At 50.2% G+C, this 14,874-nt stretch overlaps 3 protein-coding genes across 3 annotated transcripts; 1 reads left to right on the top strand and 2 right to left on the bottom strand.

Annotated features, from left to right (window-relative positions):
- The first annotated feature begins 1,377 nt into the window (after positions 1 to 1,377).
- On the top strand, positions 1,378 to 5,112 carry PV10_00620 (uncharacterized protein). Its single transcript, XM_016364728.1, has one exon. It carries the CDS (start codon positions 1,506 to 1,508, stop codon positions 4,815 to 4,817), a length of 3,312 nt encoding a protein of 1,103 aa, XP_016228377.1. The 5' UTR covers positions 1,378 to 1,505; the 3' UTR covers positions 4,818 to 5,112.
- Positions 5,113 to 5,839: 727 nt separating this feature from the next.
- On the bottom strand, positions 5,840 to 8,070 carry PV10_00619 (uncharacterized protein). Its single transcript, XM_016364727.1, has one exon. It carries the CDS (start codon positions 7,893 to 7,895, stop codon positions 7,242 to 7,244), a length of 654 nt encoding a protein of 217 aa, XP_016228376.1. The 5' UTR covers positions 7,896 to 8,070; the 3' UTR covers positions 5,840 to 7,241.
- Positions 8,071 to 8,313: 243 nt separating this feature from the next.
- Positions 8,314 to 10,981, bottom strand: PV10_00618 (uncharacterized protein). Its single transcript, XM_016364726.1, has one exon. The coding sequence runs from the start codon at positions 10,261 to 10,263 to the stop codon at positions 8,677 to 8,679; it is 1,587 nt and encodes a 528-aa protein (XP_016228375.1). The 5' UTR covers positions 10,264 to 10,981; the 3' UTR covers positions 8,314 to 8,676.
- Between the last annotated feature and the right edge of the window lie 3,893 nt (positions 10,982 to 14,874).

Raw genomic sequence — 14,874 nt, 5'->3', positions numbered from 1 at the left:
AGTACTGCTGAGACTTTCTCATAAGTTTTGGCTACCAAACAAAATGGACATTCGAGGTGTCTCGGAAGAGAATCGAAATCCACATGTGAAGAAGAGGAAGAGGAAGAAGAGAGACGAAGACCGAAGTCGCGTTCCAAGATTAGGTTCGTGTTTGAGTCACGTGTTCTCGCGTCGGACTCGTGACTTGTGACTCGCGGACTTTTTTCCAGGCCCAGGTACATAGGTACATTAGTACAGTACTAAGTTCACGAGGGTTCCTTGTCTCTGTCATTGTCCTTCATGGTTCTGCAAATGAGGGACTATAGATGACCACGATGCCTTGAGCAGTACTGTCCGAGTCGGCCCAGCATAAAGTTATCAGTCTTGGTGTCCAAAGTCCCGCCAGTCTACTATCGCTATTCCCAAATCTGCAAGAGTTGATCTGCCAGCCCCAGGATTATCCATCTAACAGTCTCCCTATGGCCATGTATGGAGTACTAAGTTACTGTACGGAGTATGTCCCTCGATCTCCTCCGCCCCTGTCAACCTCGGCCTCGGGGTACAAAAGACTTCTTCTAAGTTCTTCGTAGGCTTCGGGAAGACTCGCAAATGACGAAACCTCCACCTTCCCCGCTAAACAAGCTAGAACGCACAGACGAACGCACGGCAAAAGCCCCGACTCGTCCACCTGTCAGATGATCCTAGTTCCCCAAGCACCCAAGATGAGCAAAAAGTAAACACAACTGAAAAAGGCCCATCCGGATCCCGAGCGCCCCTCGGCTCCCAGGTAGTGATTATTTTGATCCAAGCATCACAGTCGAGCACTGCCATGGAGACTGTGGTCTGCCCTCTGTGCTGCCAGCCTATAGCCTGTCGATGCCTGTAGCATTACGCATCCATCCCAGTGGCCTTTCCCTTGTCCTTGTCCTTGTCCTTGCTTCCACAGCCTGGTCGGTCTCGGTTATAGTCCTGGTCAACTTGTATTCTTCTTCTCCACAACATCATCGTTCAAGTCCATCTGCACTTTTCAACTTTTCTCGCACTTGCACATTAACGACGTTGTAAATTTGGTGGTCGTGCTTTCCTCGAACCACACCTATCCGCTCGCTCTTTCCCTCAGTCGCTCCTTCCTCTGTTTGTTTTCCAACACCAGCACCTTCCGTGTGTAGCGTACCTCGGTGCCACCTTCCCAACAACTTCAACGACAATTTCGACTTCGACTTCAGCTTCACTTTAGTCCATTCAGTCTCTCGTTTCCTCCTCACTTCCCGCCATTCCTTAGCAAGTCGACCGCATTTCAAAGCTTCACGATTCGATACTCGAACACATTCCTTTGCAAAGACTGCAACGTATAACCAATACCTTCCTGCTCGTTGACCGAGACTTGGAACGGCCCTGTAATCAAACTTCTCCCACGAACTCAATCAACCTCAACCCCCTCCTCGAAGTCCTATTGTTATGCAGTGCCCTGATCGGTCCACACTGTCCGTAGTTGCGCCTGTCGCTTCGGCCAGGCCGCTACAATAATGGAAAACACCCACCCCCACGCCCATCCACCCTCATCTCTGGACAATGTCCATACCCGTTCACGCTCCATCACCTCCCTCCCTCTGCGCGACTATCCCCCCAAGAATTCAGCCTCTACGCCCAAGTCGGTTCCTCATAGCAAACAACAGCGCCTACTTCACTCCCGTCACGCCAGATTCTCCGCTCAGAATCTCTCCTTCAACGGCCTGACCTTTCCTCAAGTCACCAGACACGGCGATGTCGAAAACTCTCATGTCTCCTCAACCAGGTATACCAAGCAAGACGATCTTACTCGTAACTCGGACAACTCCAGCGACCTGACCGGCCCTTCACCTTCGTCCACAATCTTGAACGAGATCGCTCACTTCGCCGCTTCCAAGCATCGTTCGTCCCATCCTCGTGCTCCAATACCTGTCTTTCAAGACTCACCGTCCGCACGTTCCCCGCCACCAGAACAAGATATTTACAGTCAAATTCCCGATAGTACTCCCGATTCGATTCCCGGCTCTCGTGAAAGCATGGGCCTAAAGGAGCTTTCTGTCAACGTCCAGCGGCCATCATCCAAAGTTGGCTCATCATATTATACCTCCCCACGAACTTCACTGCGTCGCCGCAAGTCTTCTCACCCCAAACCACGCTTCAATTCCGAGGAATACATCCAACACATTGAGAACGAACTCCAATTAGCCAAGGAAGCCTTATATTCACCAAAGTCTCATTTAGCCTGGTCCGAAAAGCTGAAGAAAGCCAAGGAGGAAAATGAGCAACTCAAGAAGGAGCTAGACAATACCAAGCGCTCCTTTGAATATGAACTGCGAGAAACCGTCGAGCGTCTAACTGCAAATGAACTCGGATTGAAACGCAAGATTAGAGACCTCGAAGAGGACATTGACCACAAACAAAACATCATCCATGCCCTCGAATACGAGCACCATGAGAAACGCCTCGACATGGCCACCTTGGAAACACTCAAGGCTCGCATTGAAAAGCTCGAGGAGGAACGCATCAGCTTAGAGCTTGCGAATAACGACATGACCAAACGCAACGAGGTCCTGACTCAATTGCTCGCTCTCTCCCCCACCAAAGCCCACCACAGTGTGGACCTTCCAACTCCCAGGACAAAGAGTGCCCGTCCGATGTCGATGATTATCCCTCGCGTTCCATCATCTCCACTGGATAGAACTCCCCTCAGTCGGCCACAGTCCGTCCTTATCTCTCCGTCACATCAGTCCACCGACTACTTTGCCCGATACGCCTCCTCTTCCCCCCTAGCCTCCAGCCCCGATGTGCAGCGTCCTGTCAACGACCCGAGCAATGATGATGTCCAATCACTCGACTCGGGACTAGGCGAGTCATGCGCCAACCCTCCGACTAATGCCACTTCGAGACGGTCAACCATCGCGTCAAATGTATCCAGTAGCCCGGACCTGCCTTCCTCCCGTCATGCCCACGGAGAAAGACCCAATCCACTCCTCAGGCAACCCTCAAGGAGAAGAGCACGGAAGTTCATGCCTGGATCCACACAATTGAAACCATTACTACTTCCCGCTTTCACCGCAGATAGTGGTAATCTACCGTCCGCTTCTCCCTTGACCTCTCCCAGTCGCCCCGTCTCGATGCTGGTAAGCCCGACTCCACATTGGCAGAGTGTCCACAGTCAGATGGGCGCCGACGTGGCAGAAGATGTCGTCCCAAGTTCATCCAGCTCAAACATCGGTGCACCTGGTCCTTCTTTCCAAAGCTTAGACGAAGTCTTCACTAAAATGGGAGAATCCTTGGAGACTCACGACTCTCCACAACTTCCCCCGACCGTCCATGAGTCTTCAAAGAGTCAAAGCTTCGACCAAGTCATAGATGGAGTACCTCCTCAGAGGCCTGAGCCACGTCCGCGCATTACTTCTTGGGTTTTGAAGACAATGCATGAATGCCCTGAACAAGATGATATCGCCGACTCCCGTCAATCTGCACAGCCTCTCAGACACATTCTTCATGAATCAAAATCAACCAAACCCTACGCACGACATCATTCGATCCAATCGAGTGGGTCGGAAATCTCGTCTGTCGAAATTCCTCGCCCGCTTTTTTCGAGAGATGCTCCCTTCCCGACGTGTTACGATGATTGGAAAGACAACTTGCCGATTGATCCGCCTCGACATATTCCACGAAAGCGACACAAAGCCGACTCACACAGTGATCTAAGCTTCGCCGGCATTGAAGAAGAAGGTAGTGAGCCTACTCCCCGCCCTCCTCTCGATCGCGGCCCCCTTGAGAAAGGAGTTGGCCGCGTCGACAAGAGGTCACGGCCCTCAAGCCTGGTATTGAGGCAAGGGAAGCCTCCAATTCGTGGCCCCTTGGAAATGCTACAACAAGGAGGCATTGGTGCAAAACCACTGGCTGCCATCACCATTCACGCGGTTTATGCGACCTTGTCTAGGTACACTTCATACATTCAAGGATTCAAGAAAGACCCTCTGGCTTTAGCGCGTCGCATTATCGCAAATGCATGGCGTTCGAATTGGGCCATGTTTGGAAGGATGAGCTGGTGGGTCCTCGGCCTTTTTATCGGATTCCGCCGGCCTGCGACCAGAAGTGAAGACTTTGATTGGGAACGATATGATGGTGAAAGCATTGCCTATCGATATTGTTCCCTGAATAGAGACGACGGCAGCTTGCTTCAAGATAATCATGACGATTGTATCCGTCAAGCCCAACACCCTCAAGCTCAAACATCCAATCCACCGCCAACAGCTGCTGAGATGGCAGCCAAAGACCCGGGTCCAGGATGGGGCAAATCTGTCTTTCTCTGGGGAAAATTTAGTGTTGCGATTATGCTTGCCATTGGCGGAGCAATAATCAAAGGCCCCGGAGAAATGCTAAGAGACATCGACGAACGTGCGAGATCTCGTCGCAACAGTACAACGGGCGCAAGTCTAAATTCAACGTCGCCCATGACATCTTTCCGACACTTTGATCAAGCATACTTGGTGGACGAGATGCCACTTTCGTCACATGGCATCGTCATGAAGAATGATCAAGGCTCAGGTGTTGTCCGGAAAGTCCGAAGCTTCAGCTCTCCAGCCCCTTCTTCTCGGTACCACGACCCTGATGTGGTGGCTCAGGCACCACAAAAGCAGACGAGGGTACTTCCAGAACCTTCGAGCATCGAACCTGAGCCAATCATGGAACCAGCTGTCCAAGTCTTGGAAGAAAGCTCAACCTCGTTTGACACGTTAAGACCTCGACGAGCGCCACGAAGAAAAGTTGATTCTTTCTTTGAACATTGGCATGGTGCTGGAGAGGGCGAGCTATGAAAAGAACGACGTTACAATTACAGGAACGAGTTAATTTAATGACAATTAATGTGCCTTGAAGAGGATCAGTGAAAGCATTCATGGCAGGCAAAACACGGGATGCTGTATGATGACGATGTGAAAAGAATGAGGAGACTCGATGGGTCGATGATACCAGCAAGCAAGACGGAGATGAAGGGATGAGGGTATGGAGGGTAGTCAATCATGAAGCATGTGAGAATTGTACTGAGTAATGACATGACGATAGCCAATAGCTGATAGCCGTTGCACTGAATGCAAGATGTAATATGACATGTCCTTGCACAGAGATTATACACATTAACATTGCCAAGTGCTTGAATAATATGTGTGGGCACAATTTGTGAGATGTATGAGGACGATATTGTGAACTCCACACCTATCTAAGGTATCTCAAAGAATCAGTCCTTAATATTTAGAGATCCAGGGGTCGTCAGCCTTGCGCTTAAAATTACAGGCCAAGTGACTTGAGATGCCCAGCCATTGGCTGAAACTCCCGAGTGTATGTCACCTACCAACCATTATTGTTCTTATACGTTCATAGGGATCTGTATAAATACTAGGTAGGTAGGTAGGTAGGTAGGTACTTTTACATACACCAGCCACAATCCTTCGTGACCAATCTTCTCTGCTTAGTACAGTATGAGTATGACAGGAGGGAGACTAAGAATTAGAGGGGTTTGAAGAATCTGAATCACTGACTCAAGGAACCTCGTTTACACATGGACAGTACACCAATGCAATGTCAAACGATTTGCCAAAAACATGGAACAAAATATATCAAATACTAGTACCTAGGTACCTAGGTAGGTAGGTACTGTACTTGGGTTTCATTGAAACTTTACGGGGGACAGAGTCAGGTTATCTCTATATCTCAGTTTCACTTGCTCGATCGCGTGCTGTTCACTATCTTGTTTGCTCTGTCTGTCTGTCTGTCTGTCTGTTCGTAGAGTGACCAGTGTGAACAATGTGAACAATGTGAACAATGTCGTTTGTTCGTCTTGATTGAAGGTGTTTCGACAAGACCAAGATCAAGACTATTTATTTCAACTTCTCTTGCATGGTCTTATTTGTAGAGAGTAATATGCACGTCTCCTTCATCTGGGTTTATATATCGTCCAGACGACTACGACTACTACGAGAAACCTCTGAAAAACCAAGACAGAGGCAGATATTGAGGTTCTCATTCGCACTCCATTTGTGGACCTGGACAGAGTATCTTGACTGATGGTACACCAATTGTTCCATTTCATCCACTTCATACACGCTTCCATCCATATCTGGTAACCATGTGCCAGCTCATTCTGCGATATTATCAACACTGCGGCCACGTTGATGTCATCTTTGATGACCAGCGTTGCACAGACGAGGAAAAGAGGGTCTGTGGTCCTGAACCTTGGCGACACAATCAGCCTTGGGGTCAGAGTCATTCAATTGCAGCCCAATGCATCATCTGCTTCAGTACTTCGCTTCGACTCTTGGCTCAAGAAGTCAATGCACCGTGTTTCCCACCCGTGTTGTGGCGTATCGAGGACCTCACGCTGCCCTGGAGTAAAGAGCAATATGAATTTGAGAGGCTGTTTGGTCGTCTGCCCTTTCCAGCCCAAGTCGAGGAATGCACACGTTGGGCAGGCAACCATGACCGCTGCTTGGATCATCTGGATGCGACGGCGGCCGTACCGGGTGAGCCACGGAGGATTGATCACATTACAAGGATGCAACGAGAGTATCTCCAGGTGCGATGTCGGCCGAATCATACGGCCAAAGCACCATGGGAAGTCGATGACCTGCGGCGATTTCTGGATTACCTAGAAAAGCCGCCCCTTGAGGAGCCTCATGTAGCAACAGCTAATTGTGGCCTGACTATAATCAGATTTGCTTCTTGTGGGCATTTCAACTCCGTGCTTGTTGAAAAACTTGATGAGATCACCGGCAAGGCTGCATGCGGATGTGAGAGGTTTGGCCGTGATATGATGGTTGCCTCCGCTGAGAGTGTGATTTACCGCAACAAATACTTCCCCGCTGAGGGTAGGGTCAAATGCGGCTACGCTGAGAGTCTGAGCCGCTGCTTCATATGCAACGACCACGACCCAGTGAAGGACAGAGAGCTGAAGGATCGATATTGGAAGCTTGTGAAATTTGACAAGGTAGACAGAGAATTCCAGCCCGTTACTTGGTTGTGGCGCTGAAGCAAAGCGCTTATTCGACACCGGACCTGTGCTGGGATGGAGTGCTTCATATCTTGATGGTTTGTCCTGGCCCGAATAGTGTAGATGGGTATTCTGTCTCATGATGACATCAAATGGAAGTATGCCTTTCTCATTCTAGGAGCATTTGTCGAGGCGCTTGGATCAGCTTCGATCTAGTCTGGTGATATGGCAGGCGGCCCAGATTCGTCTGATGATCTCAGTCTTTGTCGTCGTCTTCGTCCTTTGAAGGGTTCAATTTTCCTTCGGCACGCAGCCTTCGTTTCTCACCGACATCCCAGTTATGTACTCTGGCTACAGCGACCTCCAAAGTGGTGATTTGTATCCTCAAGAATTCCAGATCCTCCTCGGCAGCCTTGAGGCTTTCCTTAGCCTTGTCAAGTTTTGCCTGCAGCAGCTCTTCGGCCTCGTCAAGGGGATATGCAACCATGACGTTTGCGCCTAGCCACAAGTAGACTTCATCCACTTGGGCAGGTTTAATATTGGCCTTTGCGTAGAGGGTATCTTGCAAGCTGAAGGTGGTTTCGATGACATCAGATGGACGACTTTTGGTGTCTGGATCATCGTCGAGATCGTCGGCATTTGGGCTCGAATCCGTAGCATCTGCAATATCTTTTCTTTTCTTCTTGAGAAACTTGACTACCTCTAGAGTTCGCTTCATCTCTGGCAGTTTTTCTCTCAAGCCGGCGCCACGACGCTCAACATTTTGCTGCATGAATGTGTACTTGGAGACCATTTCTTGGAATCTCTGTAGAGTAGGTTCCACCTCTTCTATCGACTTGACATAGTCTGAGACATTGGACATGAAGGGGAAGACGGGAATGCCCCGCGGATTGGTAGTTGCGGCTTCCATTGCTTCCAACGATTGCGATTTGCGGGACACACAAAATGTGTGAATTCAAACTGGGTTTCAGGGGGTTCAGGGTCGGATGGACGGCGATCTAGAGGGAGAGGATTCGATGGAATGCAGTCGAGACGCTGTAGTATGTGAGATGCAGCAAAAACAATACTAGGACCCTGTATATTTGTCGACAGTCTAAGCAAGAGCGAGACAAGATTTGGTGGTGATAGTTTTTGGTTCCTGGCCGGACTTTCTCTTCTTCCGAGATGTTGGAGCGACTGTAAAAAGGCAGGTGCGGGCAGATGGGCCCAAGATGATAAACACGTGACCAGCATCAACAGTATCAGATTACGACCCCTCGACAACGTTCAACTCGCAAAATGGTATAGAGTGGCCGATCTCTGCACATCACATCCACACGAAATTGCAATGAATGGACAATTTATCATTGACTACGTCTGATATGTTTGTGTCGTTGTTATTGTTTTAACCCGGACCTTGCGGTCACCAGTCTGATAACCAAACACTCGAGTTTAGGCTTCTCTGGTCAAAACCTCATAACCATTCATCTTCCCCCTGACCCATGTTTCACCAGCTCGTGGGAGCTCTTCCGGCACGCATGTAGGCTTCTGCCTCGACGCGGCTGGGTCCGAGCACGTTTGGTGCTCTCATGGTACTTCATTGTTGTAATCATTAAACATTCGCTGATGCGGCTTTTCCCAATGCCCAATATGCGGTAGCAGTAGCCGCTCATTTCTAGTACGCCTGAAAGTTCAAATTTCTCCCTTACACTTCATGCAGCAAACTCCATTTGTGTGCCTTGACTCGCTGATTTGTGGTGAGCTTCCCATTCCTGACGCCGTGCCCTCATGGTATCGGCATCAAAGGCCGGTGTTTGTTCTGGGCTTTGTCCATCGTTTCGACTCACGGGGCGAGACTTGGCACTGTCCGCAACACTGGTGGTCGATCTCATTCTCCGCAGGCTTCGCTTCATCCTCAGTCCCCGGTCTTTGGCCGGGGGCGGAGGAGGCTGTTCTGACCGGTCAACCGGGACCGCGTCAGATGCATTCGACACGGCTCGCGGTCGTGATTGTTCCTCCTTGACATTGTTCCTACTCTTAATCCGTCGAAGTTCCCGAGCGATCCTCTCTAATGTAGAGCCGGCAGGCTTCTGAGGCAAACTCATGTTGTCATCATCCTTGGGTGGAGGGAGTGGTTTATCAAGTAGCTTGTCTCGTGAATGCTGGCGACTGTGACCCTGAGCGTGGCTCCCAGTACTGAAGCTGCTGCTGGTGCTTGGTCGAGTTGCATGGCTCTGACCCGAGTTGCGGTTAGAAGACGTGCCAGACCCAAATGAGATGGCCGAGTCGATCTTGCGTCGACCGTCGTCGTCATATTCGAGTACCGAGTTGAAGGATGATGCAGTGGGCGAGTAGTCCCTCCCGGTGATTTCGTAACACTCTTCAATGACACTGTTGGCCATTCGGACATAGTTCTCCAGCGTTCTGCGTAAAGTGGGCCAGCCGGTTGTCTCATCTTCACCCTTGTGTTGATCCATAAGATTGCTGAGAACGGAAGTGCCCACCTTCTCGACTGAGGTGATGTATCGGAAGAAAGCCTCGCGTTGGGATTTGAGTATCTGAGGGGTGAGCTGAGCGGTAGGTTGAACGAAAGGAACGCCCTTGATGACGGGTGGGTACAAGGTGTTGAGCATGGCAACGCAGTTGGCTTTGTTGAAAGGGGTCAAAGACAGTTCATTGATCATAGTCCATCGCCTTAGTCCCACGAAAACCTGAGTGTACAAGGCCTCGACTTGACGCTCCTTGGTCTCGATGTCCATGACCCACCGTAACACGCCAGGGTACTTGAGAGCGATCTTCTCCTTGTGGGTGATGTCGTCTCGGTCGATGCCCAGTTTGTCCAAAGCGGCGACAACCTCTCTTCGTCTTCGAATCTCCAGGTCTTTGAGATAGTCCATGGCGGTCAAAGCTTGGGGAAAGTCGACTTGATCAAGTTCAGGAGGGAAGCATTGCCGAACAAATTTGCTGATGAGTTTGGGTGACAGTGAGGTTGGCTGTGAGGGTAAGCGGGAGATGTGCACCAAGAGATTGGCGCGTAGTTGTGCAGCAGCTGTGATGGGAGTCACATTGGGTTGGTCCTCGTGTGTCGAGCTCGACTTGCGAGGGAAGGCGTTTCCGGGCACGGTTGGAGAGACGGGTGTACTTGGTGACTGCTGAGGATTCTGTGTGGTGGCATTGAGGATGTACATGGTGCGGAGAGGAATTTCGTAGGTGCCTGGATAGGAAAGCAAATGCTCGAGAACCCACGGAAATGCAGCACCTTGTGAGGCAGTCTCACCATCCGCCATCGTGGTCTCCATGTTGGATTGAATTTTCTTGATTTATTTCTTTTGTACGGTGCGACCAGTGGGTGAGTCACTATGTGTGTGAAGGTTCAATTGAGCGAGACTCTGGTCGTTCAAAGATGAAGAGGTGGGGTTGATCGGAGGGAAGGGAGATGTCGGAGGAACGAGGGTACAAGACTTGTATGAGTTACTTTGATTGTGAGTTGCGACTGTCAGGTGATTGCTGTCTTCGCGTCAGTTGTTGACGAGGCTCGCGATATTTGTCAACAAGGACCCAAAGTGGTGACACGATCGCGATGTCGAGTCGGTGCGGCGCGGATTAGACCAGTATGTGGACCGTGCGTTTCCCCAGAAAACGTGTGACGGTTAGGATTGTGTCTGTGTCGAGGTGGTCTGGGTGGACGCGTGAAGTGATGTCAATGAGCTCAGAGAGAGAGAGGGAGAGAGAGAGCAGTGAAATGAACTGGGTTGCGAATCTCAAAGGAAAGCTAAGGAGGGACAATTGACAGATGTCAAAGCTTGTTCGAGGCAACTTGTCGAACAGCAGAAGGTGGGAGAAGGAGAGTCGAAGGCCAGAGGTAACGGGTTTGAGGTTTCAAGAGGCACAAATGATCGAGGTATGAGAATGACTGGAGAAACAAGACATCAACACGAACATCAGGGAGGACGTCTCAGAAGATGTAACAAGTGTGAGAAGATGGTAAGGTGGGATGTATATCGGGAAAAGGTGAATCTTGGAGGGATGAATTCCGAATCTGAGGATGTGTAGCCAAATGCCAGGTGATGAGGTCGGTAGCTACTAGGGACAGTCCATACGAGGCAAGTCAGTGGGTGGGGAGCGCAGGTACGCAAAAACGGCACCCATACCCATGTTCATACCCAGAGGGCCATTGGGCTGGGACCTTATGAACATGGGTACGGGTGCCACTTCCAGGGTATGAGTTAACTAGCGTGTGCCTAGAAGCCAGGGTGTCTGGGTGTCAGTGCCCAGGGTGTTGGGATGCCAGGGCGGGAACAAGCCCAGCGCCAGGGGTACCCGTCCTACGGAGTAGGTCCGAAGCTTGGAGGCCGAGGGGCGGCGGGTACGCTACTACGGAGTATACATTAAACCTCGTTAGGACGAGGATCCAACGGAGAATTTCTTTTCCACTATCCTCGATGCGTAACTAGAATGAGGTCTCGTGGAAGCCAAAACAAGTACTTTTACTCTGTCGAGGGTTTCCACAGGCTACGATATTGTGGACTATGATCCCTCGAGTCCTCGACATGTGTGCTACTGGGTAAGACATTAGAATATTGTCTGCATCTTCGGCACACGTACCGTGCGAATCACTGGCATGGTGGAAGCTGTAGATTTGACCAAAGATCAATAGGAATCATCCTCAAAATTGATCACCATGGTGATGACAGTGTAATTGTCTATAGTCAATAAGTAATGGTGATGTGTTAGGTTCCGACATCACACCAGTTGACTCAGACCCAGAAGATTGACCACCATATGATTCTGATTGAGATGATGTAAAATCTTCGTTCTAATCAAGGCTGCATATGCATATGCATACAGTACGAATACACACAATTTGAAGTGATGAGATTGGCTAAAGTTCGCTTCAAAACCTTCTCTCTTGCACAAGAGTTTGAGCCTACGATGCTGGATTCTGCCACCAAAGTTAGAGAATTAGAGAGTGAAGTGCTAAATACCTACTAGGTACCTACTCCGTAGTACCACAGGGGATTTCGGTTAGGAAACTGCCACAAATCTCACCCTCACGCGCTCATCCACCCAGAATTCTTCTTAATAATGATGAACGCATACTGGGACCGACTGCATGTTGGACGCACTCTTTGTCCTCGACATGGATCTGTCCAAGACTCCAGAAAAAGAAGAAGAATGAGATCAGATCGCCGCCCTCCCTCTTGGAGATAGTATGTATGCGTAGAACTGGAGCCTTCAGCTTAGAACGAGAGGCAGCCACGCCACCTCACCTCTAATAGAAGGCAACGGAAGGAACGCGTGCACTTGGGTTAAGGTATCTATGGGTACCTGCCTTTCTCACCTACAGCCCAAAGCCCACCCTGCGCCTGCCTACGGAGCACTCTACTATCGTCTTGTACAGTGGTGCCTGCCTCAACACCCTGATGGACAACTTGGCATCCTGCAAGCCACTCTGTGCGAAACTCGCCTCAACACGTCTGACTTAGCAACCTGACCTTCTCAAGCCACAATCACAGTATGCTTGTCGTGACTTGGACCAGTCTCACTCTCTCGCTTTTTCTTGCAGAAGCCAGTCGTGCCATTCTATCCTGCCCCCTCAGTATCCTTATCCTGCAGAGGCCTCCCATGTAAGTACGGCTTCATTGTTAATCAAATCCCCACCTGTCTGTCTTCTGCGTCCGGATGCTTCTCCCGTATGCCTGGGCTAATTCCTCATAGATCGACATAGAACATCACCGCGCATATGCGTATCCTCGGATGTGCACCCAAGAGTATGGGCCACAAGGACTCCTGAACCTTGGGCATACGGAGTACTCGTAGGGCCCCTCGGGCCCAAATTTCCTAACACAAAGACAAGGGCCCCTCGGCCCCTAGGACCTCCCAGAACCCTGGCATGGAATCTAACCAGAAGGAGGATTGATTCAGAGACAACAGAGTTTCCGGGCCTGGAGGCCCGCAGAGTCAAACATTGGCATGTCCCACTTGGTCAATCGAGTCTTGCCGGGGCAAAATATTCGGAATAGCTTCGTCGTTGATCGTCTCAAAGTGGTTATGGAGGATTCCTACCTTCGGACAAAAACACTGTTCCCCAGAGATTGTCAAGTGCAATATCAAAGTTGCATCAGAGACATGGGAACATACGGAGTAGAGCCAATTTCCATTACCGCGAGGGACCAATCCAAAGAGTTTGTATCAGCCCGCCCAGTCGGCAGCAATGCTGCGGGTAGGGAATGTCTCAAAAGGATGGATCATAGCCGAAAGGTTTCCGAAATACCTAACCTAAAATACGCCTTTCTCCAGTATCCTGCTGTGCAAGACGCGATTTCACTTTCTTGTCTCGCTCTCGAGAACCAGAACTCACTTGTCTTGACCCTTGAAGATGCAGAGAGTACGAAGACGGTTGTGTATCGTCTGGCTGAAGACATGTGAACATTAATCAAAACTTTTAGCCTAGGTATACCGCCACCATGCCATAATGACCATGCAGCGCTTGTTCGCGTCTTGGCTGTCAATGTCAGACAACGGCCCTGTCACAACGGCCTTCAACCCAGGTAGCCGAGTACTACTCCCAGGTGCGCCTTCGGTCTTCAGTCTGGCTTATGGGTAGGTAACAGGTTCGAGGATGATACTGTCGTATAGGTACTGAGACTTGGAATGACGTCTCGTGGGACTACTGCATGTGAACCATCTCTATCACCACCGCCGGCTGAATTGACAGACGCCTTTTTCCCATTCACCGTCTATCACCATCTTTTGGCACCTTTACGTATATGGTGCAGCGCCTTGAAACTCACAACACAGGACCTTGTCCATATGCTAGGTTTATCCTCGTGCATCGATTGTTGACTTACGGAGTAGGAAATTTCGTATCTGGAGGGGTCTGCCACAACTCCTGCCACGCGTCTGGTCCAAGCCTGGTGCCTGTGTAACTCGACGTGGGCCTCTGAATAGCTAATTAAGTCTCTGATAAAATTCTGCAAGACGCGGTCACGCTGTAGTTATTATTTGTTGATTGTTATTGTGGCGTGTGCGGGTATTGTTGTCGAGTTATTATTCATCTTGTCATGACTGCATATTAAAATGAACCTGTCGCGCGTAGTCTCTGCCACTACGAACACCACGTAGATGGACAGACACGGCCACAGGCACACGGGTCAACCCGCACCTGTAGTCTTACCCCTCCCTCTCCTGTTATTTTCGTCCTTGAATTATCGTTCACGCGTCAGATTGACTTTGCCGATAGTTCAAAAACTTTTGTGGGGACCTACAGCGGCAGGGACAGAGCCACAGTGGGTGAGTACGGGTACGAGTACTCCGTACATACGGAGCAACAAGTCACAAGTCTGGACAATCATGGAGACGGGAGACTTGGTGGGGTACCCGGTCCATGGCGGTGTTCTGCCGATACTGGACACTGGACATCAACGAGCTTTTCATCCCTACTGTTCGTATACCCGTACTCGACAACCTGTCTCATCGAGAGCAACTGCCCCAGCAGACAATCAGAATCGATAACAACGCTATCGTATTAAAGTCTAGGCCGTGCGGGACATGATTGCCTGGTGAATGGGCATCTGGGCATTTTTCACGCCGCATGAGGTTGGGATGGAGGCGTTATGCAGGGGAAACGGACAAATCGCCAGGATTCGCGTAACCATTTGGCCGTTGATCCGTTGAGATAGACTACTCCTTAGTCGCGGATGGCGGAGGGCCAGCCTTGGGGTGGCTTCACATTTGCTCGGTTATTCGAGAGCCGACCTTCTGTTACCACCGTCCACAAACTAACCCTCGAGGCGAAGCTCTGGAAGTACTGAAACTCGAAGATCCTCATGCCGCCCGCAGCTACTGTACTACAGTAACTTAGGCGTCCTCACGTACAATAATACTGGTGCCGTCTTTGAGTCTGAGTC

Source organism: Exophiala mesophila (assembly GCF_000836275.1).
Source record: "Exophiala mesophila strain CBS 40295 unplaced genomic scaffold supercont1.1, whole genome shotgun sequence".
Taxonomy (NCBI): domain Eukaryota; kingdom Fungi; phylum Ascomycota; class Eurotiomycetes; order Chaetothyriales; family Herpotrichiellaceae; genus Exophiala; species Exophiala mesophila.
This window is presented reverse-complemented; position numbering and strand designations above follow the sequence as displayed.

Bases quoted from the DNA above. Each gene is read 5' to 3' on its own strand.
- PV10_00620 (XM_016364728.1), top strand. From the start codon at position 1,506: ATGGAAAACACCCACCCCCACGCCCATCCACCCTCATCTCTGGACAAT.
- PV10_00619 (XM_016364727.1), bottom strand. From the start codon at position 7,895: ATGGAAGCCGCAACTACCAATCCGCGGGGCATTCCCGTCTTCCCCTTC.
- PV10_00618 (XM_016364726.1), bottom strand. From the start codon at position 10,263: ATGGAGACCACGATGGCGGATGGTGAGACTGCCTCACAAGGTGCTGCA.